The following is a 13,940-nucleotide window of genomic DNA, read 5'->3' as shown; positions in this document are numbered from 1 at the left end:
AAATATTAAAAAATTATTAATTAATTCTTTTTTAATTATAAATATTAATTATTTATTATTTAATTTCTGTAATATAAAAATTAATTTATATTTTAGTTTAATATTAAAAATATTTTAAAATTTTTCAGTATTTAATGATTTAAATTAATTGAAAGTTTAATTAATATAATTTTTAAAATTTTAAAAATATTTTAATATTTTTAAAAAAATTAAGAAACTAAATTATAAATTTTTCTATAGAAGTAAATAATAAGTTTTGTTAAGATAGGTATAAAACACTCGTAAAATTTGGATACGGCAAGTAAAAGCGTTTTAAATGCCGGGTGATCAATACAAAAAGCTAACAGTGCTGGCCACTCGCGACAAAAAGCTAGTTTGTTGTGTTGTGTCGCTAGCTTGACAGTGGAATCCGCGATGGAAAGTTGTTTTGTTTTTTTTGTACTGCCGTGATGGAAAGTTCGGTGTGCACCGAACACAATAATTTCACTTGAATTGAAAACATCAGCCATATAATTTAAAAAAAAGAGATAATTTTTATTTTTTTTTCTACTAAATAAAATTAATTTCCTTTTAATAAATCAATTGGTTTATATTTAATACTAAAATTTTTAATTTATTTCATTTATTTTAATTTTCTGAAAGGAACTTCCATAATCATGCTGAATTAAATAGTTAAAATTAAAATAAAATATATAGTTATATTTAAAATTTAAAAAAGTTTAAAATAATATTTAAATTAATAAACTAAATTAAATCGAATTAATTTAATTAATTAATTTTTTTATTTTGTTATAAATTTAGTTTTACTTTGTTTCAATTTCTTAAATTAAATTAAATTTAAATTCATTTAAGTTGTTTTCTAGCAGAAATAACAATAAAAATGTAAAATTTATTATTTAATTAGTAATAGAATTAATACAGAATATAATTGTAAAAATTTATAAAAAAATTTTTATGATTAACTTTAAAATATCTATTAATTAATTTTTTCATATTAAAAATATTTAAATTTTTTATATATTTAATAGTTAAAATTGAAAAATTTACCAGTAAATTTATAAAAGACTAAAAAATTATTTAATTTATCTTTTTCATCTGATTAATAATTTATTGGCTCCCAAAAAGTTAACTCTGATGTTTAATAATACTTTAAAAAAGACGATCGATGACTTATCTTTTCAATGAGCTTTAATTTTTAAACTTTTTTGAATTAGAAGGTAAATGATGAGATTTTATATTTTATTTAAATTACATTGTTTTTTTTAATATTTATTAATTATTAAAATTTTATATTAATATAAATTTAAATATATATTATTAAACTATTTATAATTATAAAATAAATATAATATTATAAAATAACATATATATATAATATATATAATTTTATTTTATTAATAATTATATTTTAAAATTTGATATATATTATTTAACAAATTATTAATTTTTTTTATATATTTTAATAATAAAAAAATTAAATAATATATAATGTTGTTCATCATTTTATATATAAAAAAAGTAACAGTTCAGCTGCAATTACTAATTAAGAAAAAAAAACCTAAATAATAATTAAAAAAAAAAAGCAATGTTGAGTTTGTCGACTCTCCGTCAGCCCACACCGTTCCAGCGCGTGACAGCCACTCATTTTGCCACCACCTCTCTCTACCTCCATTCCCCCAATCCGTACGCAAAATTATAAAAATTTACACTTCCGCTTCTCCCTCTGCTTCTACGTCCGGACCGCCGTGCCCCTCGCCCATTCAGAATCTATCATCCAACCACTTTTCAGATATCTCTCCCTCGCATCTACTCCGAACTACCTGCCGATTCTCGCATCTAACAAAACCATTTTGTTGATTCTCAATCATTAACGAATTTCTTTATCTTCGCCGCCAAACTCGCATTCGGCTTTTTTTCTGAGATGGTTGCGGTGCATGGAGCGAGGCATTTCGCATGTAGCTACCTGCCGGAATTTGAATCTGGACCGTTGGTGCCGTGTAAGTTAGGCTTTGCCAAGTTCTCCATAGGCAATAATGCCGTTAACAATTTGGGGCTCTGTCGCGGTGGTGATGCGAGGTTGAGATCGTCGCGGATAATTAAGGCAATGGAGGAGTCTGCGGCGTTTTTGACCAAGGATTGCGTCTCTATTTCAGGTACAAAACACAAATGCATATGGTGGATGCTTTCAATGCAAGTTGAAAATCGATGTTAACTTGACTTTATCTCCATTTTCGGTGTTTTCAACCTTTTCTCGAGTATCTTTTGATAAGAACAACATGGGATACCATTCCAGTTGGAAAATTCCCGTATCATTATTTAAATTTAATTTTTTTTTTGTTGAAATCTAATTTGATGTATTCTGATTGGTATATCCACAAGCATCGTTGACTCTCTACTGAGTAATGCTCATGATGAACTATTTGACCTTTTGTTAAATAATATTTAGTTTTGAGTAAGAAATAAATAAAAAAGTTGATTTTTTGAGGTGGGAAATAAAAGATTGAAGCCACTGATAAAAAAAAAACAAATGAAAGAAATTTTAGATTAGGGGTTAACAGGATTGACACAAAAGAGATAAATTAAAGGGATTAGAGAACTGGTAGTCTGCTGAGGAAGCATTAAGCTCAATCACCTCAAGGTAATCTGTTCTTCTCCGTGAAGGAGATTTCTTGTTTCCGTTTTACTCTTTTAGATTCGATTGCATACCAAAAACTGTAACAAGGAGGAAACGCTTCTTGTTTTAAATGGTTCAGATTTGTTAAGTGTTCCTGTTTCCGTTTTGCTCTGTTTTTCTTTTTCCCCTTAATTTGGGGCAGTTCTTGTTTTGTGCTGCTTTGCTTTTCTGTTTGAATTGGATTTAGTGCTTAATTATTTATTTATTTATTTTTATTTTACCTCCAAAACCAATTTTGTTATTGTACCCTGAATTTTTATTGCAATTTCTCGATCAGTCTTCTGCCTTCACGTTTGTATCTTATCTCTGTTATAAATCATGGGCAAATCTGTAAGTTCCTTCGAACATTAAAGAAAGGGGAAAAAAGTTCAATTTAATTACAGTTGTGCTGGTGGAGCTAACTGCTAAATTTCTTATATGTGAGCGGAATTTTCTAAACATCGTTTCTTGGAACTGATTCAAAAGAATTTCCTCACTTGGTTTTTTTGTTTCTATGTACTGTAACCAGGTCTTTTCTTTTTTCGGGATTTTGAAGTTTTTTTCCTCAAAATTGTTTCAAAGATTGCATGCAGAGAAATGGATCAAATTTCTTTCTAAATGGACTTAGTATCGCTCTTTCTATGATTCACTTGTGTGACTGTACTGGTGCTTATTACCAGTTGAATTTGTTCAGTATAACCAAATTCTATGGTTAATAGAGATGAGGAACAGTTATCAAACTAGCAAAACATCCCTTAGTTTGGGAGCTTAATAATGGGTTTCACTTACTTTAAAATGTTGTTATACATAATATTACCCACAATCTTCATGTTTGGGTCACCAACATGAAAAGTAATTAGTTGTGTACTTCAAAAAAGTTTTAAAGTAAATTGGGCTCCATTTATGCTACTAATCTCAACCATGTACTAGGAAAGGATCATCAAATCATGTCGTGCAATGGGAAATCATCAAACATCGTATGGCATAAAAGTTCAGTTGATAAATTTGATAGGCAAGAGTTACTTCAGCAGAAAGGTTGTGTCATTTGGATTACCGGTCTCAGTGGTTCAGGTTTGTTAAGTGTTCTTGTTTATGAAATGATTATTACTTTCTGTCGTAGTGATTTTGTGAGAAAATAATAGTTAATTTGCTTCATTGGCTCAGGTGAGAACATAGGATATATTTTGTGTATATGATTTCTCTAACAATAAAGTTTAACAAGCTATGTCCAAAAAATTCAATAATGGGTGCTTTGCATGCCATATAAAATTAGTGATTTGGCTCTGGGTTCCCCTGCCCTTTTCTCCCATTGAAAAATGTAGTGAAATTTGCATAAATAGTAATCAAAGTAGGCTTTTTGATGTTGTATAATTTCAGTGTATTAATAAATTTGTTTAACTTCATGTTAGTTGTCCAAGTTGGCAGTTTTAATGTACTTCTACCAATATTTCCATTTGCCTCTGCTGGACTCCCGTTTTCTTAATGTGCTGAGTTTTGAATGGAACTGCAGAATGTGATTTCTGATGGCCCATTATATGTTACTCATAATGGATACTAATAATCAATTGGCTTGTCCTAAATTCTTGGGAATTCTATCCTTGAGGCTTGGTTCCAGCAAATAATTTCTGGTGACTAAGAATAGGAAGGCATGCTATGAGATTGCTACTGTGTTAAAATATTGGTGAAAAGAAACCAGTGAAAATATGAATTCCAAATGGGTAATCGAAAGCAGCATACAGAAATTTAAGGCAGTATTATTTATAATTATACGACTTATGATAATTTTCTAGAGCAAACTAAACATAGGAATATTCTCTGCTGACGATGTAATGACTAAAGACTCATATAATCTTTATTGTTTTCTGAGGAATCTGTTTTTAACTGTGAAAAGCGAAAGCTAAGAATTTTGCATACTTCATATATGGAGTATAGAATTTCTAATGCATCTGTAATCATGATAAAAAATTTAGGCATTTGTCAGCGTCAAACTATTTCTAGCATAGCTTGCACATTCTGAGGCAACTCTGATGTTTTGGAGTCTTTTCTTTTGCTTTTCCTTACCCTAAATTGTTGCTCTCTCTTTGTTAAATTGCTACCTTAGGAAAAAGCACTTTGGCATGTGCTCTGAGTCGAGGCTTGCACTCAAGAGGGAAGTTGACCTACATCCTTGATGGAGACAATGTCCGACATGGCCTAAACCGTGACCTAAGTTTTAAAGCTGAAGATCGGGCAGAAAACATTCGGAGAATTGGTAAATTTGTATTATTGCTGTTATTTATCATTTACTGCTTTTCATTTTTTTCTTGTTTTTTCTTTTGGTGATCGAGGATGTTGCATTGTTATCGTTTGCAGGGGAGGTAGCAAAGCTTTTTGCAGATTCTGGTGTGATTTGCATTGCTAGTTTAATATCTCCCTACCGAAAGGACCGAGATGGCTGTCGTGCATTGTTACCTGATGGAGATTTTATTGAGGTATGTGCTGTGATTCTTATTGTGGCAAATATAGAACATGCTGGATGGGAATTCATGTTGCTTGTGAAAAATGCTTGAAATTTGCCTGATAGGTGTTCATGGATGTGCCGCTCCAAGTGTGTGAGGCAAGGGACCCAAAGGGATTGTACAAACTTGCTCGAGCTGGAAAGATCAAAGGTGTATTCAAGGACTCTTATTTATTATTATTCTTCTTTTATCTTAGAATTTCCATCTTCCAATGTTGATAGATTCATGTAGTTAATCTTCTTTATATTGTGCTAGAGATTGTTTAGTTCTCAATTTTAGTTGCATGTTTAAGTGTGCAACTGGCACTTTTTGCAGGTTTTACGGGGGTTGATGATCCATATGAACCGCCACTAAATTGTGAGGTGTGTATCCCTTAATTGAAATCCATGCATGATATGTGGGTCTGAACTTGCTAGTGAGCATGAACTTGCAACTTGGAGAATTAGACGTGCTTTGATATCAATACCAACAAGCTTTGGTGCATGTTAGGTGGAATCCCCGTTTACCTACAAACTCAGTCGCCTGATAAAGTTGAAACATTAACGCTTCGTCAAATGAATTCCTATAAAAAATTCATTTTTTTTAATAAAAAATTTTCAAGTTAAAAAGAATTAAATTCTTTTATTCTAAATAAGAGAATATTGATTGAAAAGAAATAAATTGAGTTGAATTTTTATGAAATTTTTTATTCCAAATAAAAAGTAAATGAAACTGTTAGTGTCAAAAATTTCTGGTCTTGCGTAGAACTTTTTTGTTTATCTCATTCATGATTTTCTCTATGGGCTAAGCATGAATAGGACTCGAGAGTATTCAAGTGCATTCATCTCGTAGAGAGCTTATTAGCATGGTCATATAGAAATGCTTATTTAGTCAGTTTCTTTTTTTCCTTCCTTTTCTTTTCTCAATTGACATCTCAATTGACAACCATTAATTGGCGAGTGTTGCAGATAGTACTGAAACAGATGGGAGACGATTGTCCTTCTCCATGTGATATGGCTGAAACTGTAATAAGTTACTTGGAAGAGAAAGGGTATCTGCAGGCCTAATAAGAAAAAGTAAAAATAAAAACAAAAACAAAAATAAAAATCCTTTCTGGTGAAAGCTTAGAGCCTCTTGTAGCTGAAGCTTTATATTTCACCAAGGAGGCTTCTGCATTGCTGCATCAAGGAAATTTCTCGTTTCCTAAACGTAGCAATCATATCATTTCTGGAAGGGTAAGGGGGTTTAGTGTATAGATTGTATTCTCTAGCAATTTGATATTCATGTTGGAAACTGGGGATAAAAGTATTGGGGGCTCTCTGAATTCTTGTATTGAAACAGTATCCCAGAGTTTTTAGATGTGTATATTTACTGCAAATAACTATATTAATTTCATTTATCACCTCAATTTAGAACAAAATATACAATAATTACTAATATAAAGAAGAAGAGGATGATAATGTGAACGGACAAATACTATTAAAAGAAGACATCTTCACAACAAAGAAGAAAGAGGGTTGTAAAGAAAATGGGAGCTGAGAAATCAAATCAAAGCAAGACTCATTTCTGCTCTTGTGTGGTCATTCAAGGACAAGAAGCAGAAAACAAGAGCCCTGCTCATGAACAACATAGCATATCTCACAGACTCCAAGTTAGCTGTGAACCTTTGCTCCTGCAAACCCCATAAACTACTAGCAACCACACCCAAGCCCTCCAGTACTGCAGCCAACAACACTGCCATCTTCCAATACAAGACCCTCTACTCTTAACCATGCGTTTCAGATTTTCAGTTTCAGAGATGGCCCCATATTTATAGGCAGTTGGGTGGATTATGAGTCGCTTTAGCTTGTTCTTCATTGAAACGGATACATGCAAAATTGCTGATACAGGGAATTATCGGTTGTTTCCATGTTGCTTCCAATTTTTAACCCTTTTATGATCTATAGTTGCCAAGCTTTGTAACCTCATCATAGTTGCAATAAGTAAAAGCATCCTAGATTCTACTATGCAATAAAATGATTTTTTTTTTAAAGAAAACAAAATGATATACTTAAAATAAATTCAAGTGAGTATATATAATTTAAACTTGTTCTGTTTTGCAAAAATACTGAGATAATGTTCTTAAAAAATTATATAAGATTGTAAATAATATTTTGACCTATAAAAAAATTCAAATTCTTTAATTATTATTGAATATGAAAAATAATTTAGATGCAACGAATAATAAATTATAATTATCACTAGTAAACAGCAGTAACTAAGGATTTAATATGATATTCTAGGATTTTTGCACAAGAATTAAAGGAATTATGTTAATTTTCTATCCGCACATGGGCTTTTATGGTCTACACTGGCCCAATTAATCCAATGAAAACCTAAATGGGCCGCCTTTGACCAATTGGAGCTCCCTTGCTTCTTGAGCCGATTCAACTGGCAGTTGGCGAGCATCACCGTCACAAACCTCTCAAATTTGGAAGCAATAAAATTTCAAATCACCAATTTCTCCGCCCTTTCTCCCCAGGGCAAAGAAGGAGAAGCAGAAAGCATAAGGCCTAACATTAGCTTTACCACACATTGTCTTAGATACCAAGCCATAAAACCCTAGCTTCTCGAAATCATCATCCATTTCCAACCACCACGAGGCCGAAATTGTAAGGCTATTATTGAATTTTTATTTTTTATTACATGGAGTTCAAACAAATAATCCATCTTGTCATGGCCTCTTGAGAAAGCTACTGAATTTTCATTGGTGATAAATACGCACAAACGTAAGGAAGAAGTATGTGAAAATTTAAGGTCGAATTGCGGACGAAACCTTTCAAATTCGAAGCTAGTATGGGTGGAATTTTTGGTATGAGTCTTATTAATTTGCCTTCATCTAGTATTAAGCTCCTCTTGGATGCTGACTATATGAATATTTTTCATGATCGTATAATAAATTAAAGGGCTCTATCCCTCCTTTTCAAGAAAAAAAAAAAAAATTTCAAATTAAGAAGAATATTAAATATTAATTTATAATTGCTAGTTACATGAATCTTGGTTAATGTGTGTGCAGGTTCAAGTTGAGAGAATTGCAACACAGATTCAAATTGAGAGCCCAAGGCCCCCCACAAGATGCTGCATCTGCTGCAGTACATTGGAGACTTGCTGCTGCAGCTAATGCTGCATCAGGTAATAAAACTGCTGCTTGGTAGTCATGCGCTTGGCTGGTGGGAGGGCCCCTATGAATGCAAAGCTGGTTATTTTTCCCAATGTTGATCTTTTCTTGGACACAATTGCATATGATAGGGATCCGAACTAATAAATTATTTTGAATTCTACATTCAAAATGTCTCCCTTGCTCTCTTGGATGAGATTCTCTAATTGGTCGCCTGTTGTTCTTGCCAATGTTAAGGGTGTGTAATTTGGTTGTGTTCATTGTTAACTTTGTGATTTGAAGTCATAATTTGTCTAATGGATAAATTGTCCTATTGTTGGATATTCTAGATATTACTTTCTTTCTTCCTTTTTTTTCTTTCTTTTTTTTTTCCCCTCTATAAACCCTTGTTGAGTTGCTTTTCGTAGAAGTATACTGTATCTTGACAAATTATTCGGTGCATCCGGTGCATGTTTTCCTTCATTTCCTCATAAGGGGTTACCCGGTCGTAATTTCTCCCTTTTTTTTTTTTTTTGCAAGAATTTATGATACAAGGTGATGATCATATATAATGGGACAGGAAGAGGTGGTGAATGTATATGGTGGAAGCCTTTCAAAGATCGAGATGAACTCCAAGTTGCTCCATTCTGGACGAGGTGGGCAAATAGTGGGCCCCACACCAATGGTTTCTCAAATTTTCATTCTTTAGTAGTTTGCAAATCATCTGAACTTTAAACATACAGTTTTTGTCGAGTCATTACATTGGCTGCAATCCAATGGAAAAGGTTCCGGCTGACAACAGTGCCAGAACTCTGGTTAGTTATTTGGTCCTTCTCTTCTGATAACATGTTAATATATTTACCAATTCTTTAACTATAGGCATCATTTACTGAATGGTAGATGCTATGCTACGGAAGATGGCAATCTGACCACTACTAGAAAAATCATGATGGCACCGCAGCGAAAAATTGTTATTTTATAAATTTTAACTATAGGTCAGGTCAATAGCAAAACACTGCATTTATTTTTGCTATAATAGTATAAGCTGTCGATTTATTTATCTTTTCGCAATGGTTATGAGTAAAATCATAATTTTATTACTATATCTTAATAGTATTAAGATGATAATTTCACGACTACTGTTAAAATAGCATTATCTAATTTTGTTTTGGTTCTTCTAGTCCGTGTGCAGGATGGTATAAAATTTAGTTCCCTAATTGTTTGTCAATCCCTATATGGAGCCTGACGAAGAAGAGGGTATGCAATAAAAGGCCAAAGATGAGAAGATCCACAGAGAACTAAGAACATGTTAGTTTTTGGGTAGTAGAATGCTAGCTTTTGAAATTCTGTTCATTGGCTTTGGATTTTCTTGGAAATAGACATGAATTTTGGTTCTTTCTTCTTAACATTTTAGGACAAGGCTGGGGCATGACAAAGCAATCCAGGCACAGGAACTGCAGGATCAAACAGACACTGTTGAGAAGGCATTCCATTCCATTCCACTGATTTGTTTTGGCTGGTTTGTCTTTACAATAAAATGTATTAGTCAGAAATTATATTTAGTTCTGATAAAAACGCAGCGTTTGTCCAGTCCAAAGAGTGCCTTCCCACTCTCTTGTGTCTCACACGCACCCACTCATACTTTGTGCAGCAGAGTCTGAGTGAACATGTGTAAAGGTTTCAAACTGCCCTTTATGCTGCAGCCTTTTACATATTGGTATCATTAATTTTAAGGTGAATTGTCATAATCTCATGATGGACTTCTAGGACCATCAATCTTCGTGGTTTTTGAGCAGTTTCTGTCTGAATTCAGAGGTCCCATTCCAAGCTGTTCCATACCAATTGTGACTTTTTACAGCTAATTTTCAGCCCCATATTTGGTATATTGCTAGTGGATTTTGACACTCCCCCAGAGTTTTCTTTTCTGCCTTTATTTTTTTTTTTCCCTACTTGAATGGGCTACTTCCCAAATTGCGGTTTGACACTTGGCTGCTTCAAGTCATCTTCTTGCAAAATTGCTTCAAATGCTGCAACTCTAAAACCCATAAATACTCCAAGACAAGAGAAGTGAGATCCTAATATGGCATCTCCAGAATATGAAGCTGCCGGCTGTTTCTCTAATGAGGACTGTGAAGCAGCATTTGCCCCTTTTATTTAATTTTTTTTTTTATTTTTTATTTTTACCTGAGCATTATAATCAAAAACTTTTTCAAATTAAAGATATATTTATCACCTGATTAAATTTAAATGTAATGTTTTATTTGGATTGAGAAAAATGGAATGAAAAGAAGAGACGAGAAACCATCTGGTTGGTTATACATTTTTCTTATATTTATTGTTGGATGAAAGTGATTGTACTCTCAAAACTTAGAGATAAAAATTACAATATTAATTTTCATTAATGGCAAAAGTAAAGTGGGAGAATAAATAAAAGTATATGATCGAAAGATAACAATAAAAAATAAATTAGAAATGTATGAATTTAAAGTTTCATTATAATATGGTACAGAGAAAAAAGATCTACTCTATTTTAAAACTACTATAGTCTTTAAAACATGATCAAATGTGAATTGACTTCAATTGTAAGTGAGTTAGACCTAGTCATTGGATCAGTTTGAATTTTGACTTGATCATTTCAATTCATCAAGAGTTGAACTTAAGCTGATCTGTATTGGATCAGTTTGAATTTTGTCTAATGGTTGGAAGAAACTTAGTTGTTAAGGGTAGATACTTTTTAGGATCGTGAACCATGGTTGAATCCCATTATAATGACTCTTGACATCAAAATAGATGAAAGGAGCTCCGTCAACTAGGGGTAGCATTCGGTCGGTTCGATTTAAAATCGAATCGAACCGAATAAATCGAAAATCAAAATTTTAGTGTTTATGAAAATCAAACCAAACCGATTTTGATCAGAAATCGAATCGAACCGAACCGGTCTGATTCAATTCGGTTTGATCGGTTTCGATTTTTTATTTTTTACACTTTATTTTTAATATTTTAAAATTTAATTAAAATATTTTAATCTTAATATGATTTAATTTCTCTATATTATTGAAAAAATATATTATTATCACTAATCGATTCGGTTCGATTTTTTTAATTTTTTTCTGATTAAAATCGAATCGAATCGAAATAACCAAAATTTCTGAAATTAAAAACTGAATCGAACCGAAATATATAAAAAATCGAATCAAATTTTTAAATTAATTCAGTTTAATCGATTTTTTCGATTTGAACCGAATAATGATCACTCCTACCGTAAACCACCTCTTTATAACTATTGCCTATATTATTAGACTGTTTTACATTTAATTTAAAATAATTAGACTAAATTAATTAGTAATTGTTGAACTAGTTAAATAAATTTATTATCATTCTTTTTTCCCACCAACGTTGAAAAATAATCTAATAATTTATATAATTAACTTAAAAAATTATTTAAATTATTTTGTATTAATTAAAAAAGAAAATATACAAAAATTATTTAGATTAAGTTTAGTTGTCCCGTTATAAAATTTATCAATTTACATCACCAAACTATACCTTAATAGCTTATTTAACTTTTAATTATGATAATTAGACTCATAAAAATATATTAATAATTTTTAATTAACAACACCCTGATATTTCTTTAGTTTTAAGGAAAATCTGTAGATTAATGAAGTTATTAAGTAATATTTTTTCCTATATTTTTTTTACTTTATTTTTTTACACATATTAAGAAATATAATTTTTTATTAATTTTCTACCAATACTCATTTTAAAAATATCAAATTTTATTAAATACTAAAATTTTTTTAAATGATTTCTTAAAAATAAAAGAAAATTAAATAAGATTATAATAGTTAATTTATATGTTAATATAATATAAAAAAATAATAATAATTTTGAAACACTATAAATTTTATAATAAAAATTATAAAATAGAAAGAGTGTTTAAATATATTTTTTATTATAAATCATTCTGAATTTTTTTTAAACAATGTGTTTATCTCAAAAAAATATAAAATGCAAATTAGACATTTTGTCATATCTGATTGATCTAAAATAATGGATCAACTTGATTTCTTGATCAAACTTATAGATTTAATGGCATAATGAATGGCTCACCTGTGCCTAAAACAACAAGACAATAAACCATAATAATATGGTAGGTAGTCCATCATCAGCACATTTTGTTAGTCAATGATTGAATTTGCTTATCATCATGCACAAGAAATTTGGATTTCTTTTTCCTTATTAAGCTATCGAAGAGGGCTAAGAAAAAGCTCATTGTACGCTTGTAGGACAGTTTAAGAGCTTTTCAAAAAAATAATTTTATTGATGACTTTTCACATATATTAAATTTTATTGTCAAATACACACAGCGAGTAAAATAAAATTAATTATAAGTTTCAAATTAAAACTTTGAGTTGGAACATATTTAAAATTTTGGAATGGAGCGCTTTCCTCTTAATGGACCTGCCTGACGCGAGTACGAATTAATCGAATCAATGAATTTTAATACTGAATGGTTTATGCCAAAAATAAAAAATTCCATCAACAAGTGTTTAGAATTTTTTGTTTTTAAATTTTGTAATTTTAATTTATTTTTTTTACCATGTAAAATTCTTTGTATTATAAAGCCCAATAGATTAAGGTGAATAAAAAGGAGATAAAAGTCCCCATAAACAAAATCCCTCAACATAAATTCAAGCCTCTACTTGACCCGCGATCCACAATCCAACACTCAAACCCGCAGCCCAATCCAAGGAAATTGGTGTCGCTTGGAAAACTCGAAACCACCTTCACCGTTGCCTCCATTACAAAATAATCGAAAAGAAGATGACAGACCATAGCACACCCAGAAAAATACTCAACAGATTAAAATGAGGACATACACAAGAGGAACGCGTAGAAAACAAATGGATAGAAGCTAAAACAATCTGATATTTCGAGATCCAGAATAAGTAGATTCACAGTAGTTGTGTAAGGTTGGGTAGAGAGGAAGAAACTCTTCCCCTTTTATCCATTTTCTTTTATCTGCTAGTGACGTTTAACGGCCTCTTTGCTACAGTGCTATCTATCCCTGTTATTATCTGTACGTACAGAAGTGTCAGAGCCCCTCTCCACACTAGGTGGCCATTTAATTCTCCTGGAGCGCCTGCGGACAGAGCTACGAAGTGACTAGGCCTGATGTCTTTCTTCATGTCACATCAATGGGTTGAGCTTCTCTCTACTGGACTTGGGCTTGTGAGTGACCCGGCCTGTTCCGCGTTTCTGGGTCAGGGCTGAAAGTATTGGACTGGTCTGCCGGAGTGTACTTCGAGGGCTTTGGGCTTATTTTATTTCTTTGGGCCTGGCCTACTCCTGGGTGGCTGCGGCCCGGCAGTCATCAATTGCCCCTTTACCTCCTCAGCAGTTATTACATGACTGATGGGGGGTAAATCCCTAGGAGCTCATAATGACCGCGTGGCCCAAGAACGGCTCTTCATAAAACGTCCCTTCCTCGCCTCTACTGTTTTCAAATTCGAATTCTCAAGTCTCTACCAAACCCTTCTTCTCCTTCTGCTCTCTGTGTGCTCCATTTCTCCTGTTTTCCTGCCAAATCATCTTCAAGGTACGTTTCTCATACTGCAATGGACAGTCCCAGGTTACCTGATGTCATGAATCTAGAGTCTAATGTCACCCC

General features: G+C 31.9%; 1 protein-coding gene and 1 long non-coding RNA gene across 6 annotated transcripts; both read left to right on the top strand.

Annotated features, from left to right (window-relative positions):
• The first annotated feature begins 1,636 nt into the window (after positions 1-1,636).
• Positions 1,637-6,213, top strand: LOC110630404 (adenylyl-sulfate kinase, chloroplastic). Of its 5 annotated transcripts, none has more exons than XM_021777889.2 (7): positions 1,644-2,153; positions 3,584-3,724; positions 4,755-4,904; positions 5,006-5,124; positions 5,217-5,301; positions 5,467-5,513; positions 6,099-6,213. In XM_021777889.2, the coding sequence occupies exons 1-7, from the start codon at positions 1,922-1,924 to the stop codon at positions 6,195-6,197; spliced, it is 873 nt and encodes a 290-aa protein (XP_021633581.1). In that variant the 5' UTR covers positions 1,644-1,921; the 3' UTR covers positions 6,198-6,213. The 5 variants fall into 5 exon arrangements, with proteins under 5 accessions (XP_043805854.1, XP_021633581.1, XP_043805856.1 ...); XM_043949921.1 differs by having other exon boundaries at positions 2,017-2,153; positions 3,589-3,724; XM_043949922.1 differs by lacking the exon at positions 1,644-2,153 and adding an exon at positions 2,169-2,638 and having other exon boundaries at positions 3,589-3,724.
• Positions 6,214-7,369: 1,156 nt separating this feature from the next.
• Positions 7,370-10,451, top strand: LOC110629095. The gene is made up of 4 exons (XR_002490161.2): positions 7,370-7,781; positions 8,186-9,081; positions 9,448-9,574; positions 9,681-10,451. It is a non-coding gene; the product is annotated as an uncharacterized LOC110629095 (long non-coding RNA).
• The last annotated feature ends 3,489 nt before the right edge of the window (positions 10,452-13,940 follow it).

The sequence above is a fragment of the Manihot esculenta genome, chromosome 13, assembly GCF_001659605.2.
Source record: "Manihot esculenta cultivar AM560-2 chromosome 13, M.esculenta_v8, whole genome shotgun sequence".
Lineage (NCBI taxonomy): Eukaryota > Viridiplantae > Streptophyta > Magnoliopsida > Malpighiales > Euphorbiaceae > Manihot > Manihot esculenta.
The sequence above is the reverse complement of the archived record's forward strand: the minus strand, read 5'-3'. Positions and strand labels throughout refer to the sequence as shown.